This window comes from Ceratotherium simum, chromosome 10, assembly GCF_057802395.1.
Source record: "Ceratotherium simum simum isolate JZ-2026a chromosome 10, ASM5780239v1, whole genome shotgun sequence".
Taxonomy (NCBI): Eukaryota; Metazoa; Chordata; class Mammalia; order Perissodactyla; family Rhinocerotidae; genus Ceratotherium; species Ceratotherium simum.
In genome coordinates, this window is record NC_141909.1 from 75,483,512 (window position 1) to 75,503,387 (window position 19,876).

The 19,876-nt window shown below is 38.4% G+C and overlaps 2 protein-coding genes across 7 annotated transcripts in view; one reads left to right on the forward strand and one right to left on the reverse strand.

Moving 5' to 3' along the window:
• The window catches only part of FLT1 (fms related receptor tyrosine kinase 1), a 185,068-nt gene extending 176,557 nt beyond the window's left edge, over positions 1-8,511 (forward strand). The window contains exons 29-30 of the mRNA XM_004435289.3: positions 1,565-1,659; positions 5,460-8,511. Coding sequence (XP_004435346.1) covers positions 1,565-1,659; positions 5,460-5,658 — 294 coding nt within the window. The 3' untranslated portion in view covers positions 5,659-8,511. The remainder of the gene's footprint in view (positions 1-1,564; positions 1,660-5,459) is intronic.
• A 5,498-nt stretch (positions 8,512-14,009) lies between these two features.
• The window catches only part of PAN3 (poly(A) specific ribonuclease subunit PAN3), a 135,569-nt gene continuing 129,702 nt past the window's right edge, over positions 14,010-19,876 (reverse strand). For 5 of the 6 annotated variants that reach the window (XM_087436246.1, XM_087436245.1, XM_087436244.1 and 2 more), the window contains 2 exons: positions 19,214-19,352; positions 14,010-16,916 (listed from right to left, as the gene is read on the reverse strand). In XM_087436246.1, the coding sequence (XP_087292372.1) occupies positions 16,776-16,916; positions 19,214-19,352 (280 nt within the window). In that variant the 3' untranslated portion in view covers positions 14,010-16,775. The remainder of the gene's footprint in view (positions 16,917-19,213; positions 19,353-19,876) is intronic. The other variant, XM_014791238.2, reaches the window with a different exon arrangement.

Consider the following 19,876-nt stretch of genomic DNA (forward strand, 5'->3'; position numbering starts at 1 on the left):
GTTTTCATTCCATTAGCCAGCATAATTGGGAAGATGGGAGACTGTCTCAAAAAAACCATCTTCAAAAATTACAGAATCTTGAGGTAGTTATATAGGGGAAAATGGGCAGTAAGGAAGGGGTTTCCTTCAGGCATTACGGACTCCAGGGTCTTTTATTGTTCCATTCTTCTGTCAGCTGTGTTGGATACCTTGTAGGTGTGTTTCCTGCCTGTGGTCAGTGTGTTCCTGGAGAGAAACTCATAGAACAAAGTTTTAATTTATCACGCTATTGGGGAGTACATACTTAAGTGGAGGCCATAAATCAGGAGAGTATGTGAACATTTTTGGAGTACATGCAGAGCAGCGAGTAGTCACACAGAGGAGGGGCTGGGGCCATTTAGTGTAACAAGATGGCCTCACTTATGCTCACTTACACTAGCAACCCTGTGGACAGCAGAGCGGAACCCTGCCTGGTCTTTTTGCACCATACTCTCACCTTTCAGCACTACATCAGACAATGCTCCTCTGTGATTCACAGGGTTTTCATGGTTGGTTTTTCCGAAGTGGGTGGCTAGATCTGTCTTCTTAGTCTGTCTTAGTCTGTCAGCTTTGCTGAAACCTGTCCACCATGGGTGACCCTGATGCGATTTGAAATACCTGTGGCGTAGCTTTCAGCATCACAGCAACACACAGCCACCACAGTATGACAAGCAACAGATGGGTGATAAAGAGGAAAAGATGATTTAAACATTTAGAAACATTACAAATAAGCTGGAGAATACAAAGGTAAAGTAGCTAGAAATTTTGTTTTGCTGCATAGTTACATTGGTTTTTTAAGTCCAAGAAAACGATACTGAGCAAAACATGGAAGATTTCTCTCAACCTTAACCCTCCCCGCCCTAATACAGTAGGGAACTATGACAGCTTGTTTGCTTGCTCAGGCTTGTTTACTGATAATTAAGGACATGAACATAGTCCAGTAAGAGACTCAAAGGGTGGCAGGAATGTAGTGCAGAATCCACTTACTAGAATTGCTGTATTAACAGGGTAATGGGGAGTCTGCATAAAACTTGAAATTAAAGATGAATCAACGAGGAAATAGAATTACTGGAAACCATGACCAAGAAGGCCCTGAAAATTCCATAGAATCTTCAAGAAAAAATATTAAACCCTGTCTTTATAATTTCTCAGAATTTTTGCATATCATGGCCACCAAATAACAGCATACCCATAGCCAATAGTCATCTGCTAAAATTAGTTTTAATATATTTATGCAATAATTTGCATAAAAGTTTACTATGAAAAATGTTCACCTGTTACCTGCAGTTTTCCCTTCTGCTTAAATTTATTTTATTTACCTTCAGGAAGAAGGGCCTCAAAGTCACTGGAAATAGGCATTTCTTACAACTGACCAAGTTTAGACTTGCCAATTTGGAGAAACTGCTTTGTCTTAATAGGCAGGGATTGTGGAAGGTTAGGACAGAGCCTGGAGTGACTTCAGACGTGCATCCCAGTATCATCCCCCAGGCTTGGCATGGGCCCCTCTGGGTCAAGAAGTGTAACCTTTTTCCTTCTTCCTTGCCAGGATTACCAGGTGGACAGTAGCACTCTGCTGGCCTCCCCCTTGCTGAAGCGCTTCACCTGGACTGAGAGCAAACCCAAGGCCTCACTAAAGATTGAGTAAGGAAGCTGGGTCTCTTTTCTATGATCAGTTGATGGAGAGGGGTGAAGGAAGATGCTGGCTAAGACAGTTAATGGGGATATTTGAGGGCTACTTGCCCTCTTCAACTGTAGTGTTCAGGCATTGCAGAAGAGTACTTTTTTCCCCAGAAGGGCAAGAAAGAGGGCATAAAATTGGATATATGAGCATCAAGCTCTGAGACTGAAGACTAGGGTTTAAGAAGAGAAAACATGCAGAAAATTCCAGCAAAGACAGGCAGTCCAAACACATGAAGCCTCAGATGAAAGGAGCCTGATATGCCCATCTGTGAACAGTGTGGAGACATGCTTGTGGGGGCAGGGCGAGAATGCTCACCCATTATTACACCCTGGGCTGGCAGCGTTTGTACAAGGGTCACAGTACTATTTTCCAGTCTTCAGACATGCCATCCTGAGAACCCAACCCTTGCAAATGAAGGCTTGCTTCCTGTTTGATCCTGGCACTCCTCCCTCCGTAAAGTGGCCTCAACAACTATTGTCAGAATTACTTAGGCTCTTGCTTTATACCCCACTGGCCCTGCACATCACTTCAGCTTCCCTAATACTGGTCTTTACCTAGGAATAGTGCTGGACAGGGAAAGGCTGGGACTATCAGGCATTCCTTCTTTTCCTGGTTCAGGGGCCTGCCTGTCTCACCCAAAGGCAGAACCTGCTCCTCCTTCATCTAAATCAGGGGTCAGCAGACTTTTTCTTAAAAGGCCAGGTAGTAAACAACTACTCAATTCTGCCATCATGGTATAAAAGCAGCCCATCAACAATAATAAGCAAGGTGTGGCTGTGTTCCAATAAACTCTATTTACAAAAACAGATGGCTATGGCCAATGAGCACATGAAAAGATGCTTAAACCTCATTAGTCATCAGGGAAATGCAAATCAAAAGCACAATGAGATACCACTTCACACCCACTAGGATGGCTAGAATCAAAAAGTAAGTGTTGGCGAGTATATGGAGAAATTAGAACCCTTGTACACTGCTGGTGGGAATGTAAAATGGTGTGGCCACCTTGAAAAACAGTCTAGCAGTTCTTCAAAGGGTTAAATAGAATTACTCTATGACCCAGCATTTCCACTCCTTAGGTAATATACCCAACAGGAATGAAAACTTATGCCCACACAAAAGCTTGCACACAAATGTTGATAGCAGCATTACTTATAATAACCAAAAGTAGAAACAACTCAAATGTCCATCAATTGATGAGTGGATAAATAAAATGCGGTATATCCATACAATAGAACATTATTTGTCAATGAAAAGAATGAAGTACTGATATGTGCTATAACATGGATGAACCTTGAGAACATTGTTAAGTAAAAGAAGCCAGTCATAAACCACCATATATTGTATGATTCCGTTTATAGGAAATGCCCAGAATAGGCACATCTATAGAGACAGAAAGCAGATGAGTGGTCGTCTAGGGCTGGGGGTGGGAGGTGTGGGAAGAAGGAGTGACTGGGTATCCTAATGGGTATGGGTTTGAGGGGGATGATGAAAATGTTCTAAAATTGATTGTGGTAATAGTTGCACCATCTGTGAATATACTAAAAACCATTGATCTATATACACTTTAAATAGGTGAATTGTATAGTATGTAAATTATATCTCAATAAAGCTGTCATTTAAAAAAAAATGAACAGGTGGCCAGCCCACCAGCTGTAGTTTGCTGACTCTTATCTAAATCAAAGGACGGCAACAAAGGCCTCTAAGTGACATAGCACGATTCGTCAACCACGACTCAATTCGAAGGGTAGGAACATTTCCAGGCAAACATCTGCATATTTGTTTCCTTTTATATGAGTACAATGATGGTAACAGAGCTGAGTCCCCTCAGAGTGTAGCAGACTAGAGGACACTGACAACGAATGAGTAGATAAGGAGAAAAAGCAGGATACCATGATCTTTTGTTTCCCAGTTTGGAACACTTCAGAAAATGAGTGGCCACTTGTATCTAGATCTTTGTAAAGAAAAGAAAACCATAAATTGCATCCTGTACTCTGTGACCAAAAATATCGAACCTGGATCAAATGCTTGACGTGCTAGTCCAGAACCAATCTAACTAATATGGTGGTGCACAAGGTTTTCTCATTCTCATCCCAGCTATTTAAAAAAAAAAAAAATCAAACAAACATGGAAGAACAAGAGAAGCTTTTTTCTTCCTCGTGTATCTGTCTTAGGCTGGATGTAACATATAGAACCCAGAAGCAAGTTTCTTCACCTTTGAGCCTGCTAGTGATATACAGTCCCATAACTTAAAAGTTTTGTCTTCAAGAACACGAACATGATAGACAACTGTACTAACATCTTAGAAGAAGCTCTGTTAGTTTCTTGAAGCTGTTGTAACAAATTGCCACAAACCCGGTGGCTTAAAACAAGAGAAATTTATGCTCTTGCAGTTCTGGAGGCCAGAAGTCCAAAATTAAGGTGTTGGCAGGGCCTGCGTTCCCTCTGGAGACTGTCGGGGGATGAGGGGGAATCTCCCTCTTTTCCTTAAGGTTCTTATGGCTGGCCAAATAATTAACAAGACAGGTTAACAGGAGAAAATAATACCAAGTTTAATAACATGTATACATGGGAGAAAGCAGGGACACTGCGTTTCTCAACACAATAGCAGAAATTCTCATCTTAAATACCATGTTCAGCCAATGACAAAGGAGGATTTTGGGGGTGGGGGGAGTCAGTTACAGGAGATTACCACTAAAGCACAGTAAACAAGAGTAAGGTTATTATGTAGATTTAAGGCTTCACCTTCCACATTGATAAGCCTCTAGAAATGAGGCCATCCCCCCCTCTTCCCAAAACAGAGAGGGAGATAGCTTTACAAATGGAGATTTCCCTTATAAATGTAAATGTTTGTCTGGCAACTCCTTGCAGGGCCATCCAGAGAATGTGGCCAGAGAGACAGAACTTCCGATAAGATGGGCTTGTTGGTACCTTTTCTATTGTAACCTCTATCCTACATTATCTTTACAGCCATCATGATAGATCTGTTCCAGGAAGGAGCCACCATGTCAAATTCTTTAGGCAGTTAGTGGGGGAGGTCAGAGAAAATAATCAAGGTAAAGAGATAGATTTTAGGGTGACCAAATCTTGATCTCCCACAAGACTCTGGGGGAGAATCTTTCCTTGTTTCTTCAGCTTCTGGTGTCTCTAGGCATTCCTTGGCTTGTGGCCACATTTCTCCACTCCACCTTCACATCAGCTCCTTCTGTGTACAGTTGTGGATCTCCCTCTGCCTCTCTTATAACGATATCTGTTATTGGATTTAGGGCCCAACCTGGATAATTCAGGCTAAGCTCCTCCCCTGAACATCCTTAGCTTAATCACATCTTTTGCCATATACGGTAATAGTCAATCTTTTGCCATGTAAGGTGCTATTCACAGGTTCCAGGGATTGACATCAATGTATTTTAGGGGTGGAGCATTTTTCAGCCTACCACAGTGGCTAACTGACCCAAGAGTAGGGGAGGGCTCTACTTAAGTCATGGAGTTATTGGCCACCTGGAATTAAGGATTTGCATTATCTAATCACACACTCCATCCCTCAGCCAGTGGAATGCATCTTTCTGCCCAGTGACACCAAGCTGGTAGTAGGGGCAGTGTGCATGCAGAACGAAGAGAATCTGACCTGAGATTGAGATGGGACTCAATAACCATTAACTCTAGGACAGTTATGAACAAATGACCCACTAAGAAAGAGTGGACTTTAGGGTTTGTTTTCAAGAAACAAATTTTGTACACCTGATTTTTTTCTTTTTTTCATTAGCTTGAGAGTAACCAGTAAAAGTAAGGAGTCGGGGCTTTCTGACCTCGCCAGGCCTACCTTCTGCCATTCTAGCTGTGGGCACCTCAACAGCAAGCGCAGATTCACCTACGACAACTCGGAGCTGGAGAAGAAGATCTCGTGCTGCTCTCCTCCCCCAGACTACAACTCGGTGGTCTTATATTCCACCCCACCTGTCTAGTTTGACATACTGCCTTACTTCTATAACCACATGTGTATTTATACCCCCAGAAAACCAGCTTTTGCCAGTATTATACATATATAAATATACACCCTTACTTTTCCACGGGAGCCAGCTGCTTTTTTGATTTTTAATAGTGCTTTTTTTTCTTTTGACTAACAAGAATGTAACCCCAGATAAATAGAGTAATAGAAGTGAAGACCACCACCACTTAATCCTCACATTACTCAGTGTGTTAGAGAAATCCTTTCCAAGCCCAGTGACTTACCTGCTTCTACCCCTGAGACCTCAGGGCAGCAGGGCTTTGGATGATTTCAGCAGATACGCTGATCAGGCGATGTAGCACGGACTCCACTGGGCCAGGAGGCAACAAGCCCTAAGCTGGCCTAAGCAATGTCTCTGGGGTCCTCTAGCAGACATGACATGTAAGGAGGAGAAGCAAAGAAGGGGGAAAGGAAAAGGAAAAGAGAGAAAACAGGACAGGGCACAAGAAAGAATTTGAGCTGTACCGTATGGGAAGGGAGTAGGAGAGCGCTAGCAACACTGCCACTTCAATGGCTTCCAAAACCCTAACCTAACCGGTTCCACATTTGAGAACCCAGCCACGGAGCAGACAGGACAGAGGGATGAGGGGGTGTTTTCTGGATTCTGGCAGGCAAGAAGACATCGTTTTTAGAATTCCAAAGCAAATTTTAAAACTTTAGCTATGGGACTGTTTCTATGCCCATTCCCATACATGACACATTTTTTATTTCTAGCACTGAGGGTGGTGCTCAAATCTAAGCCCATACTGCTGCCCCTCTAGCAAGATACATTGAAAACCTACCCTGAGCGAAGTTGGCTCCGTGGCTTGATGGCCTTACATTTAGCATACTGCTCATAGTAAGCTAACTGGAATGAGTTTTGGCCTGTTAGGGTTATCTGCTGGGCTTAAAGCCACATTTTCAAAAATAATGTCAGGTTCAGTATTAATGTATAGTCAAGACACTTAGCTCATTTTTTTGGTATTAACCTGTTCTGTGCAATTAGTTATAAAAGGAAGCTAAGGAGAATGAAAATGCTGTCTTGTGGAAGGTCTTCTCTAAAACAAAACTAGGATAGAGTGAAAAAAAAATATACAGCAGAGTGAAAACCCCATCTCTACACCAGCCAAACCAACTCACTGACACGGTTGGGACCCAAAGGATAGGAAGTTAATCATGTTTCCTTTTTATTTAATGGAGATTCCAGTATCTCATGACGGTCTCCTGGAAAGATGTAGAAGAGCATTAACCAATGTCTATTAAGCACTTTATGCTCCTTGAGAAAAAAAGGTGATATGTAACTTATGCAAGATATTTCTAGAATTGGGACTCAGGATATTAGTTAATGAGCCATCAATAGGAGAAAAGCCTCTTTTCCTCTGCTTTGGACCTTGCCTTGGGTCTGAGGATGACGGAAATAGGGAGACAGGGTACAAAAGGGTGCCTACTCTTCAGGGTCTAAAGACCCTGGATCTCTCAACTGGCTTTGTTTGATGCTATGTATTTAGGATGTATGCACCTTCTGAAGCCAGTCAAAGCTGGACAGGCAACAGTGAATTGCTGCTTTTGGTAGAGAAGAGTGTGCTTCCCTTTATGCATGTAACTTAACTCTGAAACCTGAAATATAAGTGATAGAAGCAGCTCTGCTTCCTTCCCTGTGTCACATTCTTGTTTCAAGATTCTTTGTATGAAGAGATGGGAGCATCGGCACATTCCAAGTGAGACAGTGGGTGCTCCAGTGGGGCTCTGCTGGAGGAGCCTCTGGCGAGCAGAGGAGTGAGTCAGGCCTCCCCACCACAACCCAAGTCCAAACAGAACCAGGCCAGGACCGGAAGAGGGGAAAAGCTTTGTTCTTCCTCTTCTTTAAAAGCACCTGTGACAGCTAGCAATAGTATAAATCAGGTAACCAAATGGAGGTTCAACAGGGAAAGTAAAAGACCTCAATCAATTCTCTAATTTTTTCAAATCAGATAAGGATCCAGCAATTAGTGGAAACAAAGAAAAACCTTAGCTATATGTATCATGTCTTGATTTCGATAACCTAATTCTTAATCATTAAGAAATCTTAGCAATACCATCTTTCCAAAAGAAAAGAAAATCTATTAGAACTATGTTAATTCAGCTTCTTCAAAGACTCATATTTGTAGCCTACATGAGCCCATGAGTCAAAAAATGTTTCCATCTGGAGTCTTAACATGAAAGGAAAAATGGAAGCTTGTGGTAATGAGTATATTTAGTTGCAAAGTCCTTGCCACAGACTGGTTCTTTAAAACAGTACTGAAAATTAAAACACTGATGGTATTATTAGCACCATTTGTCTTTTATGACAAAAATGGCTGCCACCAACAAGTGAAGAATAAGCACTTCCTTTCAGGACTTATGAGATAATGTATGTGTAACAGCGTGGGTGGAATGGGACTGAAACCATATGCAAGTCTATATGTAATTAGTCTAAGAAATGATGCTCAGACCTTAGTTTTAGCCCATGGAACAAATCTGTCCAAATCCTGAAAAATGTTACTTAGGTCTTCCAGCTATGCCTTGTTTCCCAGCCTATAAGAATGTCAAACATGAAACAGATACTTGCAAGCCCCTTTCAATTGATTAAAGGAGGGAGGAGCACACCTTTGACTGACAGTGGTAGTAACTATATGTATATATATGTGTGTGTGTGTTTTGTGCATAACTATTTAAGGAAACTGGAATTTTAAAGTTACTTTTATACAAACCAAGAATATATGCTGCAGATATAAGACATAATTTTGTCCTACATCTCTAGTCACTATGAATGTATTTTGTATGCTATCTTCATATAATAAAATTAACTTCCAAAAACATCTATATACTTTCTCCCTGATTTGCTTTTATAAATGAAAAAAGGGGTCATAGGTTTCCCTGGGGGTGGGGGCCTGGTGTTCTGGGAGATCTCATTAAATACTTACCACTAAACACAGCTCAAGAAAGATACAGCAAGAAGCCCTGCTGAAGAGAGGGCAGAGCGCTTCCTATCAATACTACAAATGGCTGTTCTAAACAATCGAGACACTGCCAACAGTAAATAAAAAACACAATCACTTAGCGGTTGAGTGCGCGCTCCGCTACTGGCGGCCCGGGGTTCGGATCCCGGGCACGCACCGACGCACTGCTTCTCTGGCCATGCTGAGGCTGCGTCCCACATACAGCAACTAGAAGGATGTGCAACTATGACATACAACCATCTACTGGGCTTTGGGGGGTAAAAAAAAAAAGAGGAGGATTGGCAATAGATGTTAGCTCAGGGCCTGTCTTCCTCAGCAAAAAGAGGAGGATTAGCATGGATGTTAGCTCAGGGCCGACCCTCCTCACAAAAAAAAAAAAAAAAACACAATCAAACCAGGCAGATTGCCCAGAAAACTAAACACTAAAATGAATAATATCACAAGTAAAATGTGCAGACTGAGTGTGTGAGCTGAGTGCAAGTGAAAGTATCCCCCATTAAAAAAGAGGCAGGCTTTCCCAAACACTAATTTTCAGCTAATAAACAATTACCATAATTACGGGATGTGTGTAGGTGTGTGTATTAGAGGTTGTGTGCAGGAAACCATACAAAATAATTAAGCAAAAGCCTAAGACAAAACAGCTTCCCTAAGAAAAGTCCACTAGGCTAAATAAAATATTCTTCAATTTTGTTTTGTGAATTACATTCTAGGAAGAGAAACAATTCCGATAATCACTAATAGAGGCACAATAAGTGACCAACATTGTCTTAGAAAGTGGTTATACCAACACTTTCCTAATAACATCATGAGGAGACCAGATTGGAGAGACAGTGAAAGGGAACATAGGCCTACTTTCTTTGGGACAAAGGCCAGAAAAAAGGGTAAATGACTAATCCCGGTAAATTTGTGGTTAACTGAAGAAGCACTTTATCTTCAAGAATCTGAAACCCTTTAAAAATATTACTGGTTTTCATAACATAAAAGTCACTCATTTATAGGCAAATGATTTGAAGAATGCTCAAAGAATTGGTGTCACATCATAGTTTAGAAATTTTCTCATGACACTGAAAACTTACAGGACATTTGGGAATTGATTTTTTTCTTTCCCCCAGCAGAAGGATGGTCCAGTAAGGCTTACTGGACTCCTTGTTGTTAAACATATTACCAGACTTTCGGGTTTCATAGGCCAGAAAATTTTTCAAAAATACACTGGGTCCCAACACAGGACGACTAGCCTCCTATTTTTTAAACTAAGGACATTTAAGGGAGAAAAAACAAACCAAAAAAACCAACTAGATGCCACTGATGTTCTATTTCTTGACCTGGGTGTGGTACACAGGTGTGTACACTTTGTGATAATTCATTGAGCTATATACACTTACTTGCAAACTTGTGTAAGTCTATGCTATTCTTCAATAAAAGCTTATTAAAAGAAAAACCTACGATTTACTACCACTACTTTTCATAGAAGAAAAATCCATCTAAAAAGAGTAAGGGCTTAATCTCAGACTAAAATATATAAAGTCAACTTTATGTGCCAGCAACTTTCTAAGAGTTTTAGAGGAATAAACTCATTTAATTTTCAAAGCAATCCAGTGTGATAGGTACTATCAGTATACCCTTCACATCAATGGGAAAACTGAAGTAATCAAGAGAACCTCAAAATCTCACCATTACATCCACCTACCTACCAGCATCTATACTCATATATATACTCTGCCTTCCCTGCTAGGTGGCCAACTCAAAACACTTAAGGATGCCCTTGATCCCTTCCTCTCATCTACTCAAGGACATTGCTCCAGCAATTCACCTCACCTCCATCAATTTTTCCCTTTTCCACTGGATCACACAAACATGCTATTATCTCTCCCATCTTACAAAACAAAAAAACATTCATTCCTACTTTCCCCTCCAGCTACCACCACATTTCTCTATTCATCTTTACAGCAAAATTCCTTGAAAGAGCTGGTTATACTCCTTGTTTCCAATTCTCTCCTCCCAGGCACACACAAACCCACTCAAGCCTAGCTTTCCCTCTCACACTCACTAAACTGCTCTTGATAAGGTTATCAGTGACCTCCATATTGCTAACTCCATTGGCCAATTTTCAGTCTCAATCTTTCTTGACTCATCAACAACTTGACCCTTATTCCCAAAAACACCTTTACTTTGATTCCAGGACATCGCACATTCTTCTTCCTATCTCACTGGTCATTTCTCTCTTACTAGTTTTCTCTTTTCTCTGACCTTTGAACATTGTTCCAGTTACCCAAGGGCTCTGCCCTTGGAACTTTTCTCAGTCTATACTAACTCCCTTCATGATCTCAACCAATCTAAGGGCTTTAAATGACATCTATGTGATAATGACTGGTAAGTTACCTGTATAGATCAGATCTCTCCCCTAAACTCCAAACTCGGATGCATGCAAGTGCTAAATTGACATCTCCTCTTGATGCTGTGGCAGATTGTATTTTCCAAAAATAGCTGCCACAATATCTCCCATTCCACATGACCTTTGGCAATGTGCCTTTGCCACTTCCTCATCAAATTCCTCTCTCCTAGAATCAGAGCTGGCTTTGTGATTCACTTGTAATCAACAGAATGTGGCAGAAGTGACACTGCATGACTCCAAGGCCAGGTCAGAAAAGATCATGGTACACTCATTCTCCAAAAGCTCCCACTAGAGACCCAGTCGCCATGCTTGGAGAAGTGTATGCCACATGGATAGACCATGGGTAGGTGCTTCCATTGATGGTCCCCAGCTGAGCCCAACCTTCAAGTCATTCAGTTCACGTGCTAGAGCTAATGATTTCAGCTCCCAGCCACTGGAATTTTCTCAGCAGAGGCCCCAAACATAATGGAATAGGGATAAGCCATCCAGGATGTGCCCTGTCTAAATTCATGATCCATAGTATTCCTGAGAATAATAAAATGATTATTGTTTTATACCATTAAGTTTGGAGTTGCTTGTTACAAAACAATAAATAACCAGAACAAATGTGTACTAAACATCTCAAACAGGCCCCAGACAAAATTCCCAACTGTCTTTCCTCATTTCCCTATTCTCCTTGTTGCCTAGCCTCTCCCCTCAAAAAACCCCTTTGTGCCTACAATATTTTTCAATTCAGTAGAATCCTTCATCCTGTCAGCAGCAGGCCAAAATATTAACAGTCGTTTTGACTTCTCTCTTCCTTTCTTACTCCACATCCTATAAATCAGGACATCCTGTTGGCTCTACCTTTAAATATATTCAGAATCCAATCACTTGACACCACCTCTACTGCTATCACCCCAGTCCAAATCCCCATCATCCTTCACTTGAAATACTGCAAGAGCTTCCTAACTAGTAGCCAAGGCAATCCTGTTTAAATGTTGTATCATGTTATTCTTCTGCTCAGAATACTCCTGCAGCTTCCCTCTTTCAATGGGAATAAAAGCCAAAATGATTTTAAAAATAGTCTACAAGACACTACCCCTTCCCCACTACCTTTCTGACTTCACTTCCTACTTACTCTATGCTAGCCACAAGGCCTCCTTGCCATTCTTCAAATATTCCTGGCACATTCCCTGACCTGGAATTCTTTTCCCTCAGATATCTACATGGCTGGCTCTTTCACTTCAAGTCCTTGCTCACATATCACCTTCTCAGTGAGACCTACTACCCAGATCATCCCATTTGAAATTCTGTCACCACCACATACTCCCCACTTCTAGAGTTGCAAGAGGACACACAGGATGGCCATTTAAATTTGAATTTCAGATAAACAAATCATTTTTTAACATAAATATGTCCCATGCAATAGTCACAACATACTTACGCTAAAAAAATTATTCATTGTTTATCTGAAATTCAGATTCAACTTTGTGTTCTACATTTTTATTTGCTAAATCTGGCAACCTTACCCACATCCTTTACTCTATTTTCTTTCCATAGCCATTATTATTTCTTAACGTACTATACACTTTGTCTTCTTTCTGCTAGAATGGAAGCTCTTCAAGGGCCAAAATTTGTGTCTGTTGTGGTCAGAGTTGTTCTGTTGGTCCCTAGAACAACGCCTGACATATAATAGGCATTCGATAAATATTTAACGAATGAGCGAATCCCAATTCATTCCACTGTGGCACTGAGTGGGTTTACCCAAGATCATAGAGCTCTAAGGGGGAGAGCCAGTACTGGAACTCAGGCATTCTTCTTCTGGTGAGCTGGTTGCTTAATCACCGTACATATCGTTTTTAATAAATTTTAAGGACATGTGTTTTAAAATTCTCTTTCCTCACCGCCCCCCCCACCCCCCGTGTATATAGAAGGATATTTTACAGATGTGTCCCTAACTGTGTACTTGCTAAAAGTGGAGGAAAAAACCCACTGTGTTTGACCATTCAGAGCACAGGAGATGAAAACAATAAAGCTACTCTATCTCCATTTGCCAGAGTGTATCGCATGTAACACTGGCCTCGCTTTAACAATGTTTAAAATATTTTCTCCTAAGAAATTTAAACCTAAAAGATCCCCAAACACATCCTCCATTCTAGACAGACTAGTCTCCCTTCTTCCCCATGAACCTAGAATGGTCACTTTGACTGGCATATGAATCCATGGATTTTTAAGATCCTTCTACACAAAAGATCTTCCACACTTATTCTCTTCCTTCTCTGAATTTCTAAAAGCAACTCACCAGTTCCTTCAGCTGAAAATAATCCCTCCTTCCACTTTACTCTAGCTTCCCTTCACCTATGCCTCAAGTCCCTTATTACTTTCTATTCTGTACTGTATTTTCTCAACTTTTCATTTCATATGTACATAAAAAAAGAACACGATAAACACTCAGTACCCAGATTCAACAAATGTTAACATTTGCTATATTTTCTTTTTCTAGGGTAGAAAAAGAAATTCTGAATTTAGGTATTCTGGTATTAGGTAATAGGTATTCTGATATTCTGAATAATGTTTCTGGAGAATTTGGGAGGAAGAGCACCCTTCACCTACATAGTAAATTAACTAAGTACTGATTCAAAGACTAGCTAGCTATATATCAGTCCCTATCCATTCACATAAGTAGATCTTCTCTCCTAAACTACACTGTAAGCCATGTATTATACAGAAATGTTTGAGTATAACTATACATTTTGTAAATAACAAGCACTCATATCTGCATTTCTAGTGCTTAGAACAGATTCAAATAGGCATTTAACAGATAGGTATTTGGTAAATTAATGAATAAATCTGCCACCATTTCATCCAAACACCCAAAATTCTTCCAAAACACGTAGAAAATATTCAGCCTTTTAAAGCCTGATCATAAGACAAACATCATCTTGTTAAATGAACTGGTACCAAAAAAAGACAAACTACTCTCTGTAATTCTTTATTAAAAATACTGCTGTACACATAGAGACTGAAAACAGGATTAAACATGAATAACCCATATTGGGATCATGACATTCGAACTTAACATACTGGTGCTTTTTAGGGAAGTTGTTGACATCCAAATCACAGAACCAAGGTCAAAAGCAAAATACAAAGGTACCCTCAAAAATATTTACAATGAAGTAAATACACTGACAGAATTTAAAATAGGTACAAAAAGTTGAAATGACCAACACATTACATGATTTCAAGGGTTGTCCTTTCTGTGCTTTTGTGTGTCATAACAGGAAGGAATGGGAAGTTTATATCCTTAATTTGACAATTCTCAGATATTAAAATCTTCCTATGAATTAAAAAGACTTTTAGACAACCTCTTAAATGGAATACACTATGTAAAAGAGGACTCTCCCAAAAAACACCTAAGCAGAAATGAGTTCTATTGAAACCATTCCCAATAAAAACTAAATGAAAAATAAATATAAAACAAAGCTTAAAAAAAATATGTATTACCTGACACCAACTGTTTTCTGGCTGACAATATTTACTCATGAAAACATATCAGCTGTCTACCTTTTATATTCAAACCAAGTCCTGAGGTTACTAGGGGCTGAAGCAAACTATGAAAACATTCTTGGGTTTGTGATTTGAACCTGCCTTGCAGAGGGAAGTTTGCTGGTCTATACAGAATGAGAAATTCAAGCCCTATTTTACCCCTGCCCTTCCTTTGCTTTCACAAAACATTGGTCCACAAATTAAATTTTGAAAAGGTTCCCAGACCCCAAAACTAAAATAGATGATCCCCTTTCATTTTCAATGAAAACAATATTGGAAAAAATCTCCAGCCTGCTTATAAATTAAGCATTTCATATTTCTTCTAGAATACAAGTAGTTCTTTTTTGTACAAAAGAATTACAATATGATTTGTCAAAAAACATATAAAAAGACAGCTGCTCTTCCTCAAATACATGAGCTAATGATAAAAGACTTCTGCATGTTAATGTCTCCAAGTTCTTGTTCCTTTCGTAAAAAAGAACATTATGGTGGCAAATGTTAATTATCCTTTGAATAGTGAACATTATGTCCTTTTAAAATCCATCCAGATCAAATGCAGTAATTGATTTTCTTTTTAACTCAACAACTGATGCTACCAAACGTGGACTCAAAATACACTTGTTAAAACATGTAAAGCATGTCTCTAGTCTTCAAAGCTTTCAGGTGAAGAGAGGTGCTTTTTCTTGATGCAAATCTCAAGGCAGAGAAAATCATTTTAAAGCTTATAAAAAGTGGACAGAGAAATATTAAAAACTTCTCTGAAAACTACAAATATGTGTAATTATTAAAATTGAAGACTGTAACATCAGTTGCAAGTGCTTGGAAGTCTTTCCTGACCTTGTGAGTTTCCACATTTTCTTCATAGTTGCATGGTGAGCACCCAGTGCTAGTAAAACATTCAGTGCTGGGAAAGGAGATATAGTCTTCATTACTGTTTTTATGAAAGAAAATTCCTATGTATTTGGCAGTCTTCAGTATCAAAGTATAGGTATTTCATTAACTAGAAATTCCATGAATACCCAAGTTTGGCGACAACTGCACGTCCAAATATTAAGAAAGTTAAGAGGATGAAAATTCCCAACTTTTGAGTCTCACTTATTCAGGAATATCCCACATAGTTATTATCAAAAGTACTATTACTTTGGGCTAAGCAGTGACTGCAAAGGCACAGCAGATTGTTATCCCTCCAGATTCAGGCTGTAAAAGTTCAGAAAGCTCTTGATGCCAGACCACTGCTGTGTTTAGTTCATCTTCTCAACAGTGTCTCTGTGTCTGTATCCAGTGTAAAGTACCATAATAAAGCTGTGGTTCAAAGAACAGAACTTTATACAAAAAAGCAAACTGGAAATAACCTAAAGCAATATACTCCTGAACTTCAGGCCTTTAACACAACTTAATTTTTTTTCTATTAAAAAACTGCATAAATGTAAATGTAACTGACTAGCAGGGAAACACCTTTTCAAAAAAAGGCTCTGGTTGAATTTGGAGCATAGAGCTCTATGTGCTCCTTCAGTTACTGTTTATCCACTCTTATTCAGAAAGGATTTAAATCAACTAATAGGGGAATTCATATCCAACAATTCACTGATATTTCTCTTTGTGTGTTCTTAAAAACAAAACAAAACAAATCTCAATTTGAACTAACAGTGGGTGGCATACAGAGCTTGCATACAATACTCTTAGAAGAATTACGCGCTATACTGCACTTCTATAAAATTATTTACCTGGTCCATTATGTTATTCAGGGCAACCTACCCTCAAAAGAGCAAATTCTGCAACCCTCAGTGACAAAAATGCTGCCCAGCATTGTTTCCCAAAAATGTCCTTGCAAATAGTTTCCCTTAATAAGTATACAACGTGGCAAAAGTTCAAAGATCAGAAAAAAGTCTTTAAAAAATTAAAATTAGTGCATATACAAGTGGAAAAAACAAAAGCCGGAACATCATTCACCTAATGGTGCTCCTTAATCTAAAATAAATTCTTCACAGATATGGCCCCAACAGCAGCCACAGCTCTAGGCGAAGTGAAACATTCTTCCTTTCAAGTAACAGTGTACCTGACTGAAGTGCAAGCAGCTTTGCTCATCTCCTGTTTGTTTCCCAGATGTGAAATGAGATGATGAAAACAGTTCAGCTGTAGTGCAATTTGCTATTGGTTAGTTCCTCAGCCATGTCCTGCGTGCTTTCTGAGCAACTACTACAACTGACCATTTGCAGCTGCAATCAGTTCTTGAAAAGTATTCTCAAAGCAGCGCTTTAAGTCACTGTAAGTCACCACAAGTACACTCTTCTCATCTCTGGAAATGAGGCTTATTTTTTCTGGCACACCAGCATCTAACTGAAACAGACAGATACACACACTATGAAGTTCATATCATGAAGAAAATAATCTATTTTAGGACAATATTTGCAACAATGATAAATGAAATATTTAGAAAATTTTTCTCACATTCCCTTCTAGATATACACAAATATTTTACATCACCTTTACTAATCAGTATGCACACACTTTTCAACTCAGATGTTTTTCAAACACTGCCCTATGTTTCTACCTATGTTTCACACTTAACACTTCTTTGCATTATAAGCCATGCAGTTGATAATCCATAATTTAATTATTCCCCCAGTATCTTCCAATTTCTTTGTATCACGAATTATAGTGCAGTGAACATATAATTCTACTTAATTTTTTTCTTCTATAGAATTACTTCTTTAGGAGAAATACTTAAAAGTATAAATAATGAATAATAATGAATAATTTTATAGCTTAATAAGTATAGCTTAATTGATTTCCAAAGGATATCAGACACCATTGATTTATGAGTTGTCCAATTTACCAGCAACTCCATATCAAATGAGTGCCTTGCTATTTTAATTTACTAATGTTTTAATAAGGTCTGTATAAAGCATAAATGCTAACCTGAGTCCATCAAATAACTTATCTTGTTAAGGTTTTCACTTTATTTTTGTTAGTTTTCAATGTACATTTTTCCTTCCTTTTTCATTAATTCACTCATTAAAATATGTTTAAAACTAATTTTGAAGGCTCAAACTTTCAAATCATTTTACTAATCACTGTCATCATTTCTACCAAAATAAGCTATGTAAAATTTTAATTTTTATATCATCAATATGACCATCCATCCCTTTTAATTTATTATACTCTTTCAAAACTTAGAAAATTGTCACACTTTCAGATTTGGGATAATTTTATTTACTACTAGTTATTTTATGAAATGAAATAGAATTTTCTTCAAATTTTCAGTTATCCTAATATTCATTCAATAATCTTCACTTAAGATACCTGTCCATGGCTTATTCCATGGGATCTACTTGTTAGTGTTGATACTACTTCTACATATTTTTAATTACGATTATTGGTGCTTTGATACTATTTTCTAAAATCTAGTAGAATTATTCTCCACTCATTGCTCTCAAGAAAAAATGTTTTTCCCTCAAGGGAAAAGAGCAAATGAATATATAAACTGTACTGGATTAGTTCAATGGTACACAGAATTTTGTTCCCTCTTAATGTAGGTTATTGACAATACTCTCTAAAGAGTTTTAAGGAAATTCAAACAAGGCAAAGTAGTGCTTAAAAATAAAACACCACAACACTTTCCCTAAAGGATCAGCACACTGTACGTTAACAGTTCTAAATCATGTGCCATAGTAGGTTATTTTCTCTACTTATAATTCAGGGACAGTTTAGAGCAAGAGTCAGCAAATGTTTTCCATAAAGTGCTAGACAGTAAATGTTTTAAATTTCAGGGCCACACACAGTCTCTGTCACATATTATTCTTAGTTTTGTTTTTTGTTTTACAATCTTTTAAAAATGTAAAAATTTTTCTTAGTTTGCAGGCTGTACAAAAAAGAGCCTTAGAGAATGAATCTGGCCTATGGGCCACAGTTTGCCCACCCCTGATTGAGATATAAACCTATACAAAGGCTAGGATTTACTTCTGGAGACCCACTCTAAGCTCTGTAATTTCAAGTAATTCATAAGGAAAATGTATTCCTCCCTTCCTTTGTAAATTGTCTCTCTCCTAGCTCTTTCAAAAACTCACCTCTCAAATAAATTTATAATATACCTCTATCTAAATTCATCTAATCACCTTTCCCATTTATAACGGCTGGGCCTCCTGATGTGACCATTAATGTGCTTTTACTATTGTAATACTTGATTAGTATATCCATAGTTAACAGCAAATGAACTGATAACATGCAGGGCATTCAAGATGACTCACAATTACTTAGAAGAAAGAAATTCCAACTTCTGAAAAATATTTAAGCACAAAATTATTTTTCTGTTTTTTCTACTCATTGTTTTATTTGGTATAGCAAATAACATATAAATAAAACACTATATAAGGGGCAGAGGGGAGGCAGTCATTTGGTGACATTTTATCATAATAAAACGATCCAAAGTGAAAAATTCTGAAATTATTCATGCAGGTGTTAAAAGAAGTGTTTCTATTCTAAAAATTATTATTAAGTAGATACACCTAATAATTATTAATGTCTTGTAAGCTACAGTAGAGTACATCTTAATTTCTAAAGTCTCTTAGTTTTCGTAGAAGATGAAATTCTATACATTGTAGACAGCATTATGTAAAAATCCAGATACAAATTACCTTGTTAAGACAAGAAATGATATGACTGAGGTCAATCCAAGGAGCACCTGCTTCTGTCACCTGATGAAAAAGATGATCCCTAAAAAGTTTCAACAGATAACGGTCTCCAGTCTCTGACCAGGTAGGATCCTTCTGAAACCTGGAGGAAGGTAATATTTTACCTCAATAACTCATGCTATATACCACATGGCCATACGTTTATTCTTCAGACTCAAAACTAGTTTAATTTTATTGTTTTCTCCAATAGATAAGGCTTTTTTTGTGTGTAGTTTTTTTCTTTTTTAATCCTTCGAAAGGTACAGGGAGGCTAAAAATTGTTTTTTCAAATTTTATGTCTAGATTGTCCATAGATTTTCAAAAAATCATCTCACTTAGCATGAAAGTATATGAATACCAGTTTTAAACTCTCAAGGGCAATCACCCCTTACACACTCCAATTTTATAATCACTTCTTTATTTAAGCCCCTACTGTTAGACAAAATGGGGAAGAAAGAAAATGTCTTTAGATATCTTTGAAAATAGATTGAAAGAGATGATCTCTTTCCTCCTCTCACCCTGAGGTTACAGAGTAGAGAGAGATGGTCAGATGTGTGTTCTACTTTACTGCTGAGCATAAAACAGGAAAATGTTTAGGAAACAAAAAGGGGGTAGATTTGGTTTCCT